Source organism: Sapajus apella, unplaced genomic scaffold, assembly GCF_009761245.1.
Source record: "Sapajus apella isolate SASKATOON/1434 unplaced genomic scaffold, GSC_monkey_1.0 scaffold58, whole genome shotgun sequence".
NCBI classification, from domain to species: domain Eukaryota; kingdom Metazoa; phylum Chordata; class Mammalia; order Primates; family Cebidae; genus Sapajus; species Sapajus apella.
The window spans coordinates 8,659,468-8,677,974 of record NW_022436998.1 but is presented as its reverse complement, the minus strand read 5'-3'; the positions used below and the strand labels follow the sequence as shown (position 1 = coordinate 8,677,974).

At 36.1% G+C, this 18,507-nt stretch overlaps 1 protein-coding gene across 7 annotated transcripts in view; it reads left to right on the top strand.

Moving 5' to 3' along the window:
* The window catches only part of A1CF (APOBEC1 complementation factor), a 76,974-nt gene extending 65,391 nt beyond the window's left edge, over nucleotides 1-11,583 (top strand). For 3 of the 7 annotated variants that reach the window (XM_032245622.1, XM_032245624.1, XM_032245625.1), the window contains 4 exons: nucleotides 1,291-1,496; nucleotides 4,476-4,612; nucleotides 5,637-5,788; nucleotides 8,785-11,583. In XM_032245622.1, coding sequence (XP_032101513.1) covers nucleotides 1,291-1,496; nucleotides 4,476-4,612; nucleotides 5,637-5,788; nucleotides 8,785-8,936 — 647 coding nt within the window. In that variant the 3' untranslated portion in view covers nucleotides 8,937-11,583. The remainder of the gene's footprint in view (nucleotides 1-1,290; nucleotides 1,497-4,475; nucleotides 4,613-5,636; nucleotides 5,789-8,784) is intronic. The other 4 variants (XM_032245623.1, XM_032245626.1, XM_032245620.1 and 1 more) reach the window with 2 other exon arrangements.
* Nucleotides 11,584-18,507: the final 6,924 nt, after the last annotated feature.

The window sequence follows — 18,507 nt, the reverse complement described above, 5'->3', positions numbered from 1 at the left end:
TCACATTTGAATCCTGTAAGAATTCTAAATGTTTGAGCAGTTTTTCAAGCTTCATTTCTTCAAGGAAGCTAGAAGATAAAGAAAGCCTTTATTTTATTTCCAAGAAACTAGCTTATCCCTGTGTTTTGGGTTCCTTCAGATTAGTTTTTCTAGGATGTGGCTAATGCCAGCTGAATCCCAGTTCTATCTTCCAAATATGACATGAATCTGGGCAATTCAATAAACAAACTGTGTATTTAGGTCTATTTTGGGGTTTGACTTAGAAGCAAAGAGGCACATCTAGATTACTGTGGAAACACTTATCTTACTACGTTTTACTATTTTTCAGAGGAACTGAATTGATCATCCTAGGAGCTCTAGTCTTCAACAGCCTTAAAAGTTTCATACTCATAATTATTTTGCCCAAAATTGTAATGCAAATGAAATAATCAGGATTTCCTTTAGGATAACTTGTTTATGTGATGATAAATTATATCATTGAAATATTATGCATTTATACTGTAAAATCACATCATTAACCAATCCATACATTGAATGCAAATTGTCAACCAGTTATGATGTAGAAAAAAACAAACTCCAGTAAAAGGGAAAAAATGTCTATCTTATAACAAGAATCAATGAATAATATTCATGGATGAAGGGAAATCAATTTAATTTTTATCTCTATGCCACCAATAGATAATCAAAGTATCAACATGGCAAAACAAAAATCAAAAGGAATCTATGCATGAAACTCAATGGAAATTTAAGCATCACATTGACGGAACATAAGAGAGGATGATGAACTTAAAAGCATGCTTTTAAATGTTTATTTTCCAATAAGTCATTGGAGGTGGGATAATTAGGGAAACCGGAATTTATTTCTGATATACTGATCACTGACAGTCTCGAAGCAAGACTGATTTTAAAACAAGTGGTTGAATTATATTGGAATGTTGTAATAAATACATTTCCAGTCTTTATTAGTCTATAGAAAATGTCAAGAAAAGTTTACCTAAAGACAAAAATTGTAAAATTTCTCTACCAAAACTTTTAAGTTGCTTGTGTACTTATCAGTAGTATTGTACTTATCAATGGTATTGCTTTCTTCTGAAGGTTTTTTTAAAAAAGAGGGAGACATCTATGTTAAACCTTACCTTATGTTGAGTTTCATTACATTAGAATCCTAGAGTTTCCCACCCATCTTCAGGGCAATAATCACCATGAATTGGGCTAACTTTTCCATTACAGTAAGATTCAGGGTGATTTTCTGGTGGTTTGATTCAGTTTAATGCCTTCTTACATTCCTAGAAATTTACATGAATGTACCTGTAGGGGCTGCGGGAGTGAGAGGACTGGGCGGCCGCGGCTATTTGGCATACACAGGCCTGGGTCGAGGATACCAGGTCAAAGGAGACAAGAGAGAAGACAAACTCTATGACATTTTACCTGGGATGGAGCTCACCCCAATGAATCCTGTCGCGTTAAAACCCCAAGGAATTAAACTCGCTCCCCAGGTAGGTAATGTTATTCCAGAAATAGTTTCTTTTAGTTGTGCCAATAAGCATTATTCACTTTTATCAAATTATTTGACTTGATCCCTACCCAAGCTATGGGTTTTTTTTTCTTTTAATGTATAAAACATCCAATTAACGTGACACACTTTGAACGAATGCTGAACATTGGATGCCATCATTCGATTATAGGCCCTTACTCTTTTTTTAAAACCATTAAGTTTAACACTTTGAACAATATTCCACTGAAATGCAAAGAACCTTAGAGCTATTAAGAATTATCAGCCACCGGGTGCGGTGGCTCAAGCCTGTAATCCCAGCACTGTGGGAGGCCGAGGCGGGTGGATCACGAGGTCAAGAGATCGAGACCATCCTGGTCAACAAGGTGAAACCCCATCTCTACTAAAAATACAAAAAATTAGCTGGGCATGGTGGTGCGTGCCTGTAATCCCAGCTACTCAGGAGGCTGAGGCAGGAGAATTGCCTGAACCCAGGAGGCGGAGGTTGCGGTGAGCCGAGATCACGCCATTGCACTCCAGCCTGGGTAACAAGAGCGAAACTCCGTCTCAAAAAAAAAAAGAATTATCAGCCAATAACCTATATGAAAATAAAATGAGGCAAAGACCCCATGTCAGAATAAATGCCTATTGTGTGTGAGCCAGGTTGTTTGTCAAATGAAGAGTATTATGGCAGGGCCCTGAATAGACCATTTAGGACATCTTTTCTTGGAAATAGTGTATCTAACGGAAAACTCCACCATGATATCTAGGTGAATATCTAGGTTAACTACGAGATGTCATCAGTCATACCAAATTAACTCTTCCTCAATAGTTATATTTGGGCAGTGCCATTACAGCGAATTTTTATTGTGTTTATTTAACAGTTCTAAGTTTCCATACTTCAGAATTAGCCTGTGGTTTTTATTATTGGAAAATTAAAATTTATAAAAGTTTCAATATGGAAACTGACTCCCAGGGTTAAAAATAAAACAAATCAGGGTCTATGCCAACCCTGAGACTGTTCCCTGTGGGAGTGTTACAGGTGCTGATCTCTCTGAAATACATTTTGGCTGAATAACCAGAGTTACAGTTTGTGTATCTTCAAGGAAACTTCCCTACTCCCATGCCAAAGGTATAAGCCCCACATGTACGGTAGGAGCCCTTATAAGTTTCATCAAGAATAAAATGTGATTTTCTAAAAGCTCATCTTGGGTAATTGTATTATGGGATTTCTGGCTGTCTTTTATCTACAAATTAGTTTATCTAAGGATTCTGCTAACCCTACCCAGGCAATTAAAAAACAAAAAGAATGCCTATCAGAGTGCTAAACAGCAATCATTTGTTTGTTCACAAAAGATTTAGTAAGCTTCTCTTATGCACCCTGTAGTGCACTAGGTGCTGGAGACGTAGAAGTGAATATAACAAAATCCCTCTTATCAAAAATTAGGTGGCAATTCAGTGGGAAAAAAACTGACATGTAAACATATAATGAAATCTGGTAAGTGATATGATGAAGTTTGTTCAGAAAATACAAAAGCTAGTCATCCACTTGCTCTTGGGTTAAAACCCAAAACAAAGAACCTGATTCAAGTACTGAAATACTTATAAATCTTTTCAGAAAATAAAAAAAATAGTCACAAATTCTGTATAACAGTAATTCTGAGTGCTGCTATAATATAAAAAGAGATCTCTTTGTTTTACATTAAACTCAAGCTAGAAATTCATCATGTCTTATATTAATATGTGGGTAATAATCTCTATCAATTAATAAAAGTTCTTTAATTTGCCTCTGAAATTCTACAACTAGAGTTTAGAAATGAAGACCATGCCACCACCAATATAGATGGGGTCTAAACAACCCCAAAGTAGAGTTACAAACTTCCAGCCAGAAACAGAAAGACAAGCACTGCCCTACAAAGTCAGCAGTGAGAGCTGGCGCTCCTTCCACCAGGGTTTGCTCACCTGGCATGAACAGGCAGGCATAATATCTACCAGAAAAAGCTCCTTTATTATTGCCCAAGAACTGTAGAGAATGCTCTGAGGATGACAAGAGATACTACGCAACAAGAGTATTAAAAAGAAAATGTCAATAGGGAAAATAGGAACAATCTACAAATTAATAAACTGGAAAATGTCATGCTATTGCAGCTGGGTTCATTAGCACAAATTAAGAAACCCCAGAGACCCATCCTGGGGCATTGTTCTGTCTTATAGTTATTTTCTCAGCCTGATGCCCTGTTTTGCACAGTCTACTAAATCTGCTGACTAAAGAGAGCATCAAGACCTCTGGACAACCAAAAATGGCTTCAGAATAAAGAAACTATGAATCTTTAGAAAATATTCAGTTTGGAGTAATTACAGAAGAGAAAAACATACAGGAGTATGCTAAAAAGCATATTGTCATTAAGAAGATAAAAAAGCCAGAAGTAGTGTCTTACCAAGCAAATAAAAACATCGCAATTGTCAACTCCCATCTAGGAATGCTCAATAAATTCCAATCCATTAAACTTTTCAATTCTACTTTTATAAAATTGTGAGATTAAAACCTTGTGACAAATGACATGAAAGAAAAATATATTCTTAGGTTATCATCTCTAAATCATTATAAACCCAGAGATTGAGGGTAACAATGAGTAAATCTATACACACAGTATTGGAGCAACAATTTTTTTAGAAAAACAAATATATCAAACAAATCATAAAAGTAAGCTTTTGGTAAAAAGTTACAGCTGAAGGACTAAACTAAAAACATATTACAGTAAATGGTGTGAAAGTGATTTTTATGAACTGATAGACCTAACATTTTTAACGGAGTTCAAATTGAGTTCATCTTAAATTTTATGAGTCATTAAACTATGTGGCATTTTATATCTTCTGATATTAGCTTGAACTCTGAAGATTAGTGTTTAAAAACCTGAAAACTTGGGAAATAATGTGAATATGTCATTTAAGGGGGAAATAACATTTTTTTTTATTCTTATAGATATTAGAAGAGATTTGTCAGAAAAATAACTGGGGACAGCCAGTGTACCAGCTGCATTCTGCTATTGGACAAGACCAGAGACAGCTCTTCTTATACAAAATAACCATTCCTGCTCTAGCCAGCCAGAATCCTGCAATGTGTGTAACTTCTCCAAATTCCTTACCATTTTGATTTTAGAGCAGGACACATTTCTAAAAATTAAGTGCATTTAGTCACCATCTAAACAAGATACTCAGGTCTACCACCTACTCATTTTTCATTAAGTGCAAACACTGAGGTATGTAGTTGGGATGTGCCAGCTATGAAACCAGCACATAAAGGCCCCCAAATTTCATATACACAGTGAAGGTTGTGTAGTATCACCAACTAGTGGAAAACAGTCAGTAATGTAAAATGCAACAGAAATAAAAAACTATAGCCCATTCTTGGCTGGGTATGGTGGCTCATGCCTATAATCCCAGCACCTTGGGAGGCCAAGACAGGTAGATCACTTGCATTCAGGAGTTCAAGACCAGCCTAGCCAACATAGTGAAACCTTGTCTCTACTAAAAATACAAAAATTAGCTGGTTGTGGTGGCAGGCGCCTGTAATCCCAGTTACCTGGGAGGCTGAGGCTGGAGAATCGCTTGAACCTGGGAGCTGGAGGTTGTTGAGATTGTGCCACTGCACTCCAGCCTAGGCAACAGAGCAAGACTCCATTTCAAACAAACAAACAAAACCATAGTCCATTCTTTTATCTGTGTGTTTAGGTTGAATAATATGACATTACCATTTTTATACATAATAACACAATATCCCATCATTTAAATTTTGGACCAAATATATGACCTCTCTGTTAGTGGATATCACCTCCTGAAATTTACCTTGAACCTGTATTTCTATATATTTTAGGAACAATTTCTTTCACTTTTGATTTAGAAAAGCCATGTAGTTAATTACTTGTATGTCTCAGGAATGTCATCAACCATTGATGTTCTAGATCAATTTGTAAATATTCCTACATGCAACCTATATTTAGAAGCTTTAATAGCAAACAGAATGAAAATACTCATGCAAAATACCACCATCCAGTCATCTAACAAAGCTGATAGTGCTTTAGGTTTTCACCTGACTCAACTGTACCAGTTAAAAAATACCTACCCTGACTGATTTGCTTTCCAGCCACCCTTTCACACCTCCAAAACTGAGTGCCTATGTGGACGAAGCAAAGACATACGCAGCCGAATACACCCTGCAGACCCTGGGCATCCCCACTGATGGAGGCGATCCTGGTACCATGACTGCTGCTGCTGCTGCTGCTGCTGCTTTTCCAGGTATGGGGAAATTATGTCAAAATTGGCACCCTGCAGAGAGTATTAGGGAAACCATTTTTTTTGGTACCATGGAACCATAGAAATGTTTGCGTACACCAATCTGACTTGCACCACGTTGGGACCAAAAAGAGATTCCCAAATGAGTGACCCACTAAAGCACGAGGCAAGAAAATCAAGCTGGGCAGCAGAGTGGGTTCTGGTCTCGGCCCAGCTTTAAATGGTGGTGTGATCTTGAATGAGTCTGTCTCTCTAAGTCTGGTTTGTTTTGGTTTTTACTTTTAGTAAGAGAGTTTGAGACTGCCTATGGATAGATTATGTTTATTGGAGCTCTTACTGTGCGCTAGACATTCACCTAAATGGTCAGGAAGCATTATAATATCTGATTAATGCTCATGACACCACCAAGAGTTGGGTTTCATTAGAAAGCCCATTATACAGATGAAGAACCCAAGTATGGAAAGATTAAGTAATTTGGCCAATGGCAATTAGCTTTTCAGCAATCCTTCTCCCTCTCCAATCTTCAATCTACTTTTATTAATTTTATTTCCAAAAAGATTTTAAAGTAAAAAATTGTATGTATGAGAGTGAGGAACAGACAGAAATCTTTTCAATATGTGAATAATCAGGTCTCAACTCAATTTATCTGTTCTATAATATTGGTCTGTGGCATGTGCTGATTGCTTAAAGCAAAGCCTATCTGTAGATCAACAATGTCTTCAGAGGTCACATTTAAAAGACTTGTCCCCATTTATTATGTACCCACAACAAATGCTTATAATTAAAAATGAGTCCTTTAGAGATTAAAGGGAACCAGGCAAGAAAGTTATTTAGGAAACTTTTTTCTCACTGAAAATTTTTTATCCATTTTTTTTTTTTTTTTTTAGTAAAAGCTCATTTCTATTCAAGAAATCTGTCATTCTGACTTGTCATTGTGTCAATATGTGCCCCATAAGTCCAAATTAGATTTTTAACTAGAATTGATTAATTAATTCATATATTGCTCATGTTGAGGTGTGAGAACTTTTATGTTCCTCACGCCACTGCACCTGGGACTTGCTGCCAGTTATGAATTTTCGTTTGTTTGTTTTGTTTTTTCTCAAAACTTGTGAACAAATCCTCCATTCTGGCAAACAAGGCTGACACTAATGATGTTTCACATCTGAAAGTGACCTCAATCCTGGCTTTGTTTCTCTGTAAGAACTTGGAAACACTCTGTGGTGAGTCCCTTGGAGGTTACCAAGGAAACAGCTGACACTACAGAGGGCAAGGTCCTTCCTGGGCAGTGTGGGGCCAGCAGCCGGTGCTTGCTTTCCACATAACAGGATGTTTACATGTCCATTTACTCAGGATACATGCCAGGGCTTCTCAGTTCTTAGAGAAGATTGAGTCCTTGTCTTACAGAAAGGTGCAACCAAAGACACGTAACAAATGTACTATAAAACTAAAGAGCAACTGTCAGGAGAGTAAGTTTGCTTTCACATTGGAAAGAATTTGCTTTTACCCAAGAATGTTTTACCTTATTCTCATTTCTATTGGCTTCTGTGAGAAGTTAAAAATATTTGGGGTATGAGCGTTGTCTTGGGAATGCCTAAGAATCTGAGAGCCTCTCATAACTTTGCTGTGGAGTCAAGCAAAGAATAATAGGCACCAAGGGAAGGATTGATTTGAAACATAAACACCCTGGAACTTAACAAATTGACCAAATTGAAAAAGAAAATTAAAAATCCCTGAAGGTAAAACCTGTGCCATGAACACATGCATGCATGCATGCACACATGCACACACTCACACAATTATGTTACTTACTTAGTTTAGAAATACTGTTTCCAAATTTATGAAAGTAACTGTTAACACATGTCTCCTATCCTTGGAAAATGGACCAAACTTCACTAGTGCATTAATCAGCAGTACTGACCAAAGTGAATGCTCCGAGTGGATCCAATTTGTGTTCATAATAATCCAACCAGCTTCCTGCCACCACTTTCTGAGAAGCCACCAGAAAAAAATCAATGTGTCTGGGGTTGGGCAGGCTTCTACCACACATAAACCAAACGGGGTTTAAGACAACAGCAACAACAACAAAAAAGTACCTATTTGTACTTAAGTATACTTCTTTCTTTCTCTTGCTATCTTTTACAATTTTTGGATCATCTCAGAAATACTCAGGTTTTAGACTAAAACGATACAGAGAAATAATGTTTAAAATAGTAGCTAATATGCTTTCTTCTTCAAAACTGAATGCTCATCTACTAGATCACAATGCTAACATGAAAGCACATAGATTATTTTTTTAATTCTCAGGCACTTTGGTTCTCTGAGGGGGAGAACCAGCATCAGGGCCTCTGAACACACCAAGCACAGGCTTGATGAGGCGCTTAGGAGATAATAAGGTGCTTTTGCCATTCATGGTTAGATCTAAATATGGACAGGTTAGGCATTTGCTTCTAAGGTATTATGGAGAATCACATTTAAACTTTACAGTATTTCTCCTACTGTCTCCTAGTCTCTATACATCTCCTTGGGTAAAGGCAAATGTTTTAAATGTTTCATTGAGGCAGGTGTGGACTTGCAGGAGAACTTGTCCAACAGAGCCCTGCCTCCCCACATACCATGCCCAGCCAACTCTTCAATCACTCTTTCTCATTTATAAATTCAGAGGCCCTCAAATAGTTATAAATCGCAAGCTTTAATCAACTCAGCGTTCTGTTAAGTTTCTCTTCCTTGGACCCAATCCCAAGCATCTTTTAAGTATAAAGTGATTCTGGCACAGGTGGCTGACCCCACTTTTGGGAACCTTGTCCTAGGACTTTTTAAGTGTCATTTAAAATCACTGAGTCAACATATTGTGTCCCTAATGGCACTTTTTAAAAATATATATATTAACTTTTAGCTTTAAGCAAGATGTTAAATATTCATATTGCTAAAAAAAAGACAATAAGCCAAAAGGGAGCAAATGTGAATTCCTTTCATGAAGTTTTCTCTGCATCTTCCTCCAGGATATGCTGTCCCTAATGCAACTGCACCTGTGTCTGCAGCCCAGCTCAAGCAAGCGGTAACGCTTGGACAAGACTTAGCAGCATATACAACCTATGAGGTCTACCCTACTTTTGCAGTGACTGCCCGAGCGGATGGATATGGCGCCTTCTGAAGATACTTTTTAAATTTAAGAATAAGACGCACAAAACTCTATTTAAAAAAGTAAATAAAACTCTAACTCAGTCCCCTAATGATCATAAGTAACATCTTTCCTAAAGAAATGCCTTTCCAGAGACTATAGCTTATACCAATTGTAGAATCATGAAGTAAGAATGTTATTCTGAAATGAAATCAAATGTTAAAGAACTTTTTGTTTAACAGAAAGCTGGAGAACCACTGCCCCAAAAGTTGTTCTTCCAATGCTCCTGAGTGTTTGGGGCATATGTTTACAAATCCTGCCAGGGTGGCAAGAGATCTTTTAGCTGGCAAGAGTTGGGAGGGATGGAGCAGACCTGAGCAGTCATTAACAACCAAGGAAGCCAAGTAAACTACAGAGGCTTACCTCTGGCTCGCAGCTGCTTTTGTGATACACAAAGTCATAAAGAGGAAAAGGGAAGGTAGAATGCATTTTCAAAATGCATTCACCATGGCCCACTCAGTGGGTCATGATTGCAGGCCTGAGCTCATGAAAGACTGTCCAAGATTCTGTGGATTCAACCTCTCTTCAGCCTGAAAATTTCATCCAGTCGATTTGTCACAGATCAGGATCTTCCTGTCCCCTAAAGCCCATGGAGACTTCCTAGAAATAGATATGATGTGTTGCAGATATGGTTAAAACAAATCCAGGTCCCACTGTTTATTCAGCTCATTAGTCCACACCTATTTTTCCCTAGAACTCCTACCTTTTCCAATAATCATGCCAACATGAAATGACTTTTTCTAATTTAAAATGTTTTGACTTGTTCATATTGATTTATTTTCATCATCTCAGACTCATTTTTCTCCTACCTAATATTATAAAAAATGTAAATCAGAGATACAGAATATCATTTACGATACTTCTTCCTATTCAGCAAATTGACTGAAAAGTCATTTTAAAGAGAGAAGAACAGATTTGCTCTCATTTCTTTGATATTTTTGCAATATCCACCCCACCATCTAGTATTCAGATACAGTTATATTAACTTGGGGTTAGCCTTGAATTATCTAACCCATTTATTTTAAATCTGCCAGGAAATCCTCTTTCTTTCCTTCCTTTTTCTTTCAGTGAGTATCAGGCAGATTCACCATACCTGAGTCCTCTTGTCTTGAAGCTGCCACAGAAAAATCTTAAATCAATCATTGCTGATTAGAAACTGTTTCAATCAGCATGGGTGTCATTTACCAAAATCCCCCTAGAGTCCTGGATCTCTTCTCCAGGAACATCTGATGATGAAGAGAGGGGAGCAACAGCACTACAAAACCTGGAACAGAGGTAAAGAGAAGGCACTACTTTCTTGCCATATTTGTAAATGATTGCTTTGTTCAAACTTAAATAATCTAAGTCCAACACCAAATACCTATTACTCCTACTTCAGCCTCATTCTTGGTTTAAGATACAGTAATAGAATTTTCATTTTTTAAAATCCCTTGGCCCTTACAAAAATCTACAGAACTCAAAGGAAAACATTAATACAAAGACACAAAATTTTGCCAACTCCTTAATGGAATCCTGTGATCCAAAAGCAGACCAGATTCTAATCAAAATCAGGTAAATTTCAATCACAATTAAAAGTACTTGTAATATTTCTGTTGTACTAACTCCAGTGAAGTAACAAAGGCTTCAAGGCTACAACTGAAACTCGGAAAGGCCCTGTGCTTTCTGTTTTACATTTAGCTTCTAATATTTCTTAGGACACAAGTTCCCAAAGTAAGCTGTACAACAGAATCATCTGGAGAGCTTTTAAAAATGCTAATGCCAATATAGTATCTCATAACATTTACATCAAAATTTCTTTGGATGGGTGCCTGGCATCAGTATTTTTTAATGATCCCTAGGTGATTTCAATATGCACCTAGGTTTAGGAATTGCTATATTCTTGTATTTATACTATGTTTCTTAATTTCTTTTTTTATTTCACTTTTATTAAATAGAAAAATGCAATTAAAAATCATCTAAGTTAAAACAAATAGCCAAATCATATTTATCCCATTAATAGTATGAATTTAAAAGTAATTTATATAGGCTTGAAACTAACTCTAAAAAGGAGAAAGTAAAACAACTTTCTCCTAAAGCAATTCTTAAATTCAAATTTACACTCTCCCACAGATCTGCTTTTATTCTCAAAGATAGTAATTACATTGACATACAAATGTCCATTGGGGCAGGCAAATTTTTACTCAGTCTAAAAATGCATTCCAAATTCTAGGAGCAGGAGATCTGATTTTCCTTAAAATCTTTGAAAATAAATAGCAAAGGGTATTTATTATCAGATGGCTTGTCAGTGCAGATTAGGTTTGATTCGAAGAAGCTTTAAATTTAATCAAAATGAAAAAATAGTTAATACTGGAATTTCTTTATGAGAAAAAATTCATTATTCTGGATAAAGTCATAATTGTTTTTATACAAGATAAAGAACAAACACCCAAACATACAATAATACCAAAATATCGAGAAAATTACCACGGGAACACCATCTCAAGTTATCACACCATTTACCTCCCTAGAGCCAGTTTTGTACAAATAGGTAGATGTGGTTTTGTTTTTTTGCTAAAACTTTGTTTTAGTAGTATCTAGGGAATACTTCGAATTCCATTAAATTATATTCATAGAAACTGTTAATGTGTCTACCATGCCACATGAAACTTCACTTTCCCCCAAGTTAAGTAGGTAGAGCAAGTCCTGCTGCTGTAAGTTTAAAATTATTAAGAAAATGGGCTTTTTAAATTGCTGGTAGAACCAAAGGCTAATTTTGCATAAGGTTTATATTTTTAGACTTAAGATATTAGCACCTATTTAATACCTTCAAACCTTCTGCACCACTATCAATTCTTCTGTAATTTCTTATTGGAATGCTCCCTAATTCTTCATAGAAAAAAATTAAAATTAGTTTTATAATAACAAAACAATAATTTAGGAACATCCAGTACATTTGAATTGGGTCTCTAAATTCTGGTAATTAATAGCTAATTGATAATTAAAATCAGCCTGATGTTGCTTCAGTAGGAGGAAATGGATCAGCAATGAGAATGGGTATCTATTTTCTTTCCTGTAAAAATGCTGCCTCTTCTCAAACTGCTTTACTTCTCTCCCACTGCATTACTATAGCTAGAACAGCACCTCCGGATACAATGAAATATAATTCTCCTAGATGACTAGATTATCCTCCAATCTGTTATCATGGCAAACCACACTGTTTGGGGAACAACACCCAAAATGCTGCTAAAAAGCTACCTCATGTCAAGAAAATATGGATTTCAAAAAACATCTGGCACCATGGCCCATGTCTGTAACCCCAGTACTTTGGGAGGCCAAGCCAGGAAAATTGCTGGAGGCCAGGAGTTCAAGACCAGACTGGGCAACGTGGAGAGAACCCCACTTCTACAAAAATAATAATAATAATAATTGACCAAGTGTGATGATGTGGGCCTGTGGTCTCAGCTACTTGGGAAGCTGAGGCAGGAGGATTGCTGGAGTCCCAGAGGGCAAGGCTACAGTGAGCCATGTTCACATCACTGAACTCCAGCCTGGGTGACAGAGCAAGACCCTGTCTCCAAAAAAAAGCAAAACAAGTATGTAACAAAAAGGGACCTATTTCCTCCAAACCACAATTCCTTAACTTTTTCAAGGTGGGATAGAAATTAAATTATAAGTATGTGTTGATATCAGCTGTGAAGGAAATTGGTTTTTATTTTACTTAAAAGTTTTTTTTTAGAAAAAAAAATTCTTCTGATTGCATTTAGCAAAATATTGCATCAACATAATTTTTTATTTTTATTAATTTTCATTATATTCTAAATGACTATTTTATAATTCTGTCTTGGACAACTGGGCCACAATTAGAATCACATAGACAGGGAGGTTCTTAAGTGTGCCATCTGTAAAATAAAGGGCAATCAAGTTAATAATTCGGGTAATTTTCACTGCATTCTAAGCTATGAAGTTTGATAAAGTCTATTATTATTGAACAACTCCAACACTAAGATTTTCTAACAGTAACTTACAACAGAAAATGAACAATGTGTTCAGTATTCACACAAAGTCATGATTATTCTCTCCTTGCATTCATATAAAATTTCCCAGGGGGATGAAAATGTATCTAAAAATTAGCCTAGAAACTTGGTACTTTTTATATTTTGTAGATACACTTTTATATATTGTAAATACATCTGTTAAAGATAAAACTAAGTTTCTAGTAAGCACTACAAAAATACTTTGGATAAATATTTTTAAAAAGAAAATATGAACAGGATAACTTAAGATTTTGTATACACTTATTGGAAGACAGAAAGAATCTAGGCAGTAAATATTCCTACCTGACACGCAGCCATTGTCAACTAGGTTTTGTTAAATTGTCAAATTTGATTTTGAAATTTTAGTTTACTCAAATAATGTCTTGAAAAATGCTCTGCATTTTACTAGAACATATTCATAGAAATGTAATGTATATACCAGACTATATGTTTGTGTTTGCCAACATTAGAAAAACAAAGTAAATTGTGCTGTAATGAGTGAAACTAAGGAAAAAGATTTTTCTGACTCCCATTCTCCCTCTTTACCTAAGTGGTAAAACATTTAAACTTTTTTTATTAAATGAAAAATGGGCACAGAATACTCTATTGCCCTCAAAATATCCAACATTTTAACAGCCGTGCTGTCTAACAATATTTATACAGAAAATAGAATGTGTAAGTTCAATATAGACAGCGAAGTATATGTAGGCTCATTTGTGGGAGATTGTAAACTGTGTGTCCACAGTTCTTCTCAGTTTTGTAGGAAAGCTAAAAGAAAACCTTGTACTCTCACTAATAATGAAATTTATAGCCAATTTTAGAAAGGGAAAATTACCTGAAAACCAAAAGACTTCATTCATCCAAACATGCCCGGAATAAAATATAGAATACTTCTGTACCTACCTGCCCCTTACAGACTTTTCTCCTATGTTGAGAGAGAAATTCAAGAAGAATACATCTTGCTCTCTCTCCACAAATGATACTTTGTCTAAGGGAATAGAAGAGACCAAGAAACAGTATCTTTTTTTAAAATATTAATTTATTTTTTTATATATATTTTTTAATTGCATTTTAGGTTTTGGGGTACATGTGAAGAACATGCAAGATTGTTGCATAGGTACACGCGTGGCAGTGTGATTTCCTGCCTTCCTCCCCATCACCTATATCTGGCATTTCTCCCCATGCTATCTCTCCCCAACTCCCCACCCCCACTGTCCCTCTTCTATTTCCCCTCAACAGACCCCAGTGTGTAGTGCTCCCCTCCCTGTGTCCATGTGTAGAAACAGTACCTTAAATAAAGTAAGCTGCCCAAAGACCTTTTTGGAGACTGCAGTATATCAACCTTATTCAGGGTTTAGCAATGTCTCTCTGGAGTGACAATACATCCTGGTTTTTCAGGACAATTCTGGCTTAGGTCTGCTGTCCTTTTGTAAATATTAACAATGGTCCCTCTTATTCCCAAATGTGTCCCAGTTTAGACAACAAATTATACAGTCCCCCTCCCCACCTGCTGCCACACAGACACACACACACACCACCACCACCACCACTTTATGGATTGTGGTCTTCTTTTGCTTTTAATTTTGTAGAATTGGATTTACCCTCTCCAGAGCAGATAGCAGCTTATACTAAAGAGCCCAGCTACTCCTTCCTGACTGAGCAGGGTCATGGTAGACAGAGAAGAATCTAACACTTCCTCCTCCAAAATCTCCATCAATCCACTTTCTGTCTTACTGTCTCTCTACCCAGCACATTTCTGGTCCTAGTTTTCCTCTCATTACCCCTGGGCTATGAGTCCTGAGTTCTGCCTTCATATGGCAGCACAAGCTAGCCATTACTACGCCAGATTAGGCAGGGGGAAAGACAAGCAGATAGCTCTTAGGGACACTTGCTTGGTCTATAGAGATCCACAGGGCACTAGTAAGGTCTTAGACCATTTACTGGTTTCTTTCTTCCTTGAGTCAAGTTACTTCTATCTCAAAACAGAAGGATCTTATGTAAACCTTCACCTTAAAAAACATACTAGCTTTTTTTCCTTCTGCTTCACAAATTTGCTCCAACACTAATTCCCTTGCATTTGATTTCATCATTATAATTGTTCATCAACCATTCTTCATAAACAAATCCTTACATCATTCCATATAAAGGTTTTATTTTGAATGAAAAAAGATATTGTTAGATTATTTTCCTTTTTCACAAAATTTCCCTTTAACTCTCCTTCAATTCTCTTTATCAACATTGAAAATTAAACAAATTTTATAGGCTCTATTGCTATTAACCCACAAATCTATTCTTCAGCGAATACATGATCAGTCTGTGTTTACTATGCACCTACTCTTATGCCAGAAACTGTGGATACAAATACATATGTTTTCTACTTCTCTCCTTAATGGGGCACACAGACTCATGGTCCATTCTGCATTTTTCAAAATTACATATAATTGCCTCACTGATAGGTCTTGCCCCTTAGAATCCTGAAAATAAATCAACTCTGTTCTAAACCTTAAGTTTTCACTATGATTGCCAAGCTCTGGATTGATACAATAGGCCTTTTAAAAGATGAATTTAACACTTGACCTATTATAGTTACTTAAATAAAATGAGTTTTCAAAAATTTTCCCCAGGAGAAATATAAAGGCAAAAATAGAAGAAGGTGAAAATGTTAGTTAGAGGTCCAGAAGGAGTATTAAAACATGGAATTGATAAATACACAAACTGATTTATGATGTTAATGAACAGGTACCTATATATTTTATTTACTTGAAAACATTTTGGCCATTAACTATTTCTGTTTTCTAAATTCATTTCTGTTTATAAAATTTTAAAATTTATATAACAAGCCTTAGCCATGCCTATTTTTGCAATAAATGATTTGCAATTAAGTATATATACTCCTTTACAAATGTAAATTTTATTTTGAAACGTGGCATTTTCTTTATAATTCGAGATCTTTGGGCACAGATAAATCTATTTAAATCAATTCATCATTATCACTGGTTTAAATATTTAATGTAACCATTGGAATTTTTATTTTTATTCTTATTCCTTCATACAATTCTCCTTTTCTTCTACGTTTCTGACTGCAATACAGCCCAATATTGTTATTCCCTGTATCTTAATGAAAAGCAAGCTGTCAGCAAAATGCAATTATAGCTTTCAGATGTTAAACAATCTCTTCCTTCTTTTCTTTTTTGTTATTATTTTTATTTATGTGATGTTGGTTAGCTGAGGTACCAAAAAAAAAGATACAGTATTAAAAACTGTGCATAAAGCACTTATTTTTGTACTTTAGTACAATGTTTTATAAAACTCTATGATCTATCTAAAGATATTAAGTAAAATTACACCATTCACTTGCTGGGAAAATAATTTTTTGTTTGGAAGATATGAACATAATGGGCATCTTAGAATCATAAATCACATGAAATGAGAGACAATGCAAAATTGTATAATTCCTGGATGATGCAATTGTTTTAATTGAACTTTCAAGTGCCATTATAAAGATTTAAAAATTATCAATACGAGTTGCTAATTTTTTTTTTTCCTGAAAATGAAAGTTTTGCCTTTTTCTGAGTAAATACCTGCATATTAATAATCAAAATTGCACTGCGGTTTTGACAACTTCTTTAGATGATTTACATCTTCTATATAAGTTTACTCCTCTGATGTTAAAAGCAATATTTAATAATTAAATGCATTGTTTTTTAATAAAGAAACAAGAAAAATACTTAGAAGCTAAAAATATTGAGAAAACATGACTCCAGAAAGGTAAGTGGGCCCTGAAGTCAACATTTGCCTTGGGGCATCTGCTGATCCCTAAGAACTAGAGCAAATACAGCAAACTATCCATCCAGGACCAAATGCATCTGCCTGATGTTTGTTGGCCCTTGAGCTAAAAATGGTGGTTATATTTTTAAAAGGTTGAGCTAAGAAGGTTTTTTACATTTTTGAAAGATTGGTTTAAAGAAAAAAAAAAAAGGGAGAACACGTAACTAAGACCGTATATTACCCACAAAGCCTAAAACATTTACTATCTTGTCCTTGACAGTGAAAGTTTGCCAACCTTGCCCTTACCTAATGCCAAATATTTTAGTTTCTGTTACCTTTAGCACCCCACTTCTATGTGCCAAATTCTGAATAAGCTAGGATTAGGTTTAGCTGGCAGTGACAGTATTGCCAAACAGAAATAGTTTGAGAGATAGCAATTCATTGTCTCTTGCCCAAAAGTCCCTAAAGGCAGTACAATGCTGGTACTGTGCTTCATGGTTTCATGAACAGAGGGTTCATTTTGTTGCTTTACTTGAGTGGTCTCAATCTCATCATCTAAGATTTATATACAAGTAGAAAGATAGAGAAAGGACAAAGAAAGGGAAGGATACCCATAAGCTGTCCCTTTAGGAGAGCTACTGGAAGCTGCCACAGGATGCTATAGTTTACATCACATTGGCCAAAATTTAAGCATGTGGCCATACCTAGCTGTAAGAGAAGATGGAAAATGTAGTCTCTATCTAGGCAGGAAAAAAATTATTTTACTATGAAATAATGGGAGAATGAATTCCAAGGGAAAACTAGCAGAGTCCGCCACAAATTCCTACATCACAGGAAGGATGCGATGTTTAAATTAGGAGGCACATGAGAACATCTGGCACTGGCCTTTGAAGATAAGTACTTATGAATCTTGGCTCTGTTCTTCCTGCCTGTTGTACAGACAAAAACCAATTCACTGATACCATGGCATTACAGTAAAGAAAGAGTTTAACAGACATGAAGCCAGCCATACCGTGTGGGAGACAGAGTTATTACTCAAATCAGTCTCCCTGCAAATTGGGAGACTGGGTTTTTCAAGGATAGTTTGGCTGGCTAGGGAGTCTGTTTCTGAGTGGGGCCATGGGACCAATAAGAGGGAGTCAGTGGGCTTAGGTGAAGCCATAAGTAGTCAGAAATGCAAAAACCTGAAAAGACAACTCAAAAGGCCAAGCTTAGGTTCTACTATAGTGATGTCGTTTGCAAGAGTAATTGGGGGAGTTACAAATCTTATGACTTACAGAATAATAGCTGGTTATCCTTTAGGTGAACACCTTAGAAGAATTTAGGCTCATCCTCCTCGGAACCTGGTAGTCTTTCATTAGCTTTACAAAGGCAATTAGTTAGATGGAAGGGCCGTTATTCAAACAATAGACTGAATGTCTCCCAAAGTTAGCTTGGCCAAGCCTAGAAATAATTAAGGACAGCATGGAACTTAAAGACGAGAAGGAGTTTTGCTCCATCAGATCCCTTTCACTGTCAAAATTTTCTCACTCTTGTAATTTTTGCAAAGGCAATTTCAGCTCTCTTATACTCTGCCTTTACCAACTAAAAGGAAACTGCCAATGTGCCTTAGAGTTTCTCAAAGCACTGTTACCCATTGAAAGTACACCTGTGGTAGGGAGGATCCCGTTGGCCCCACTTCCAGGTATTCACACAATCGTATAATCTCCTTCCTTTTTGTGCATGCTGGACCTAATAACTCCATTCTAATGAACAGAATATGG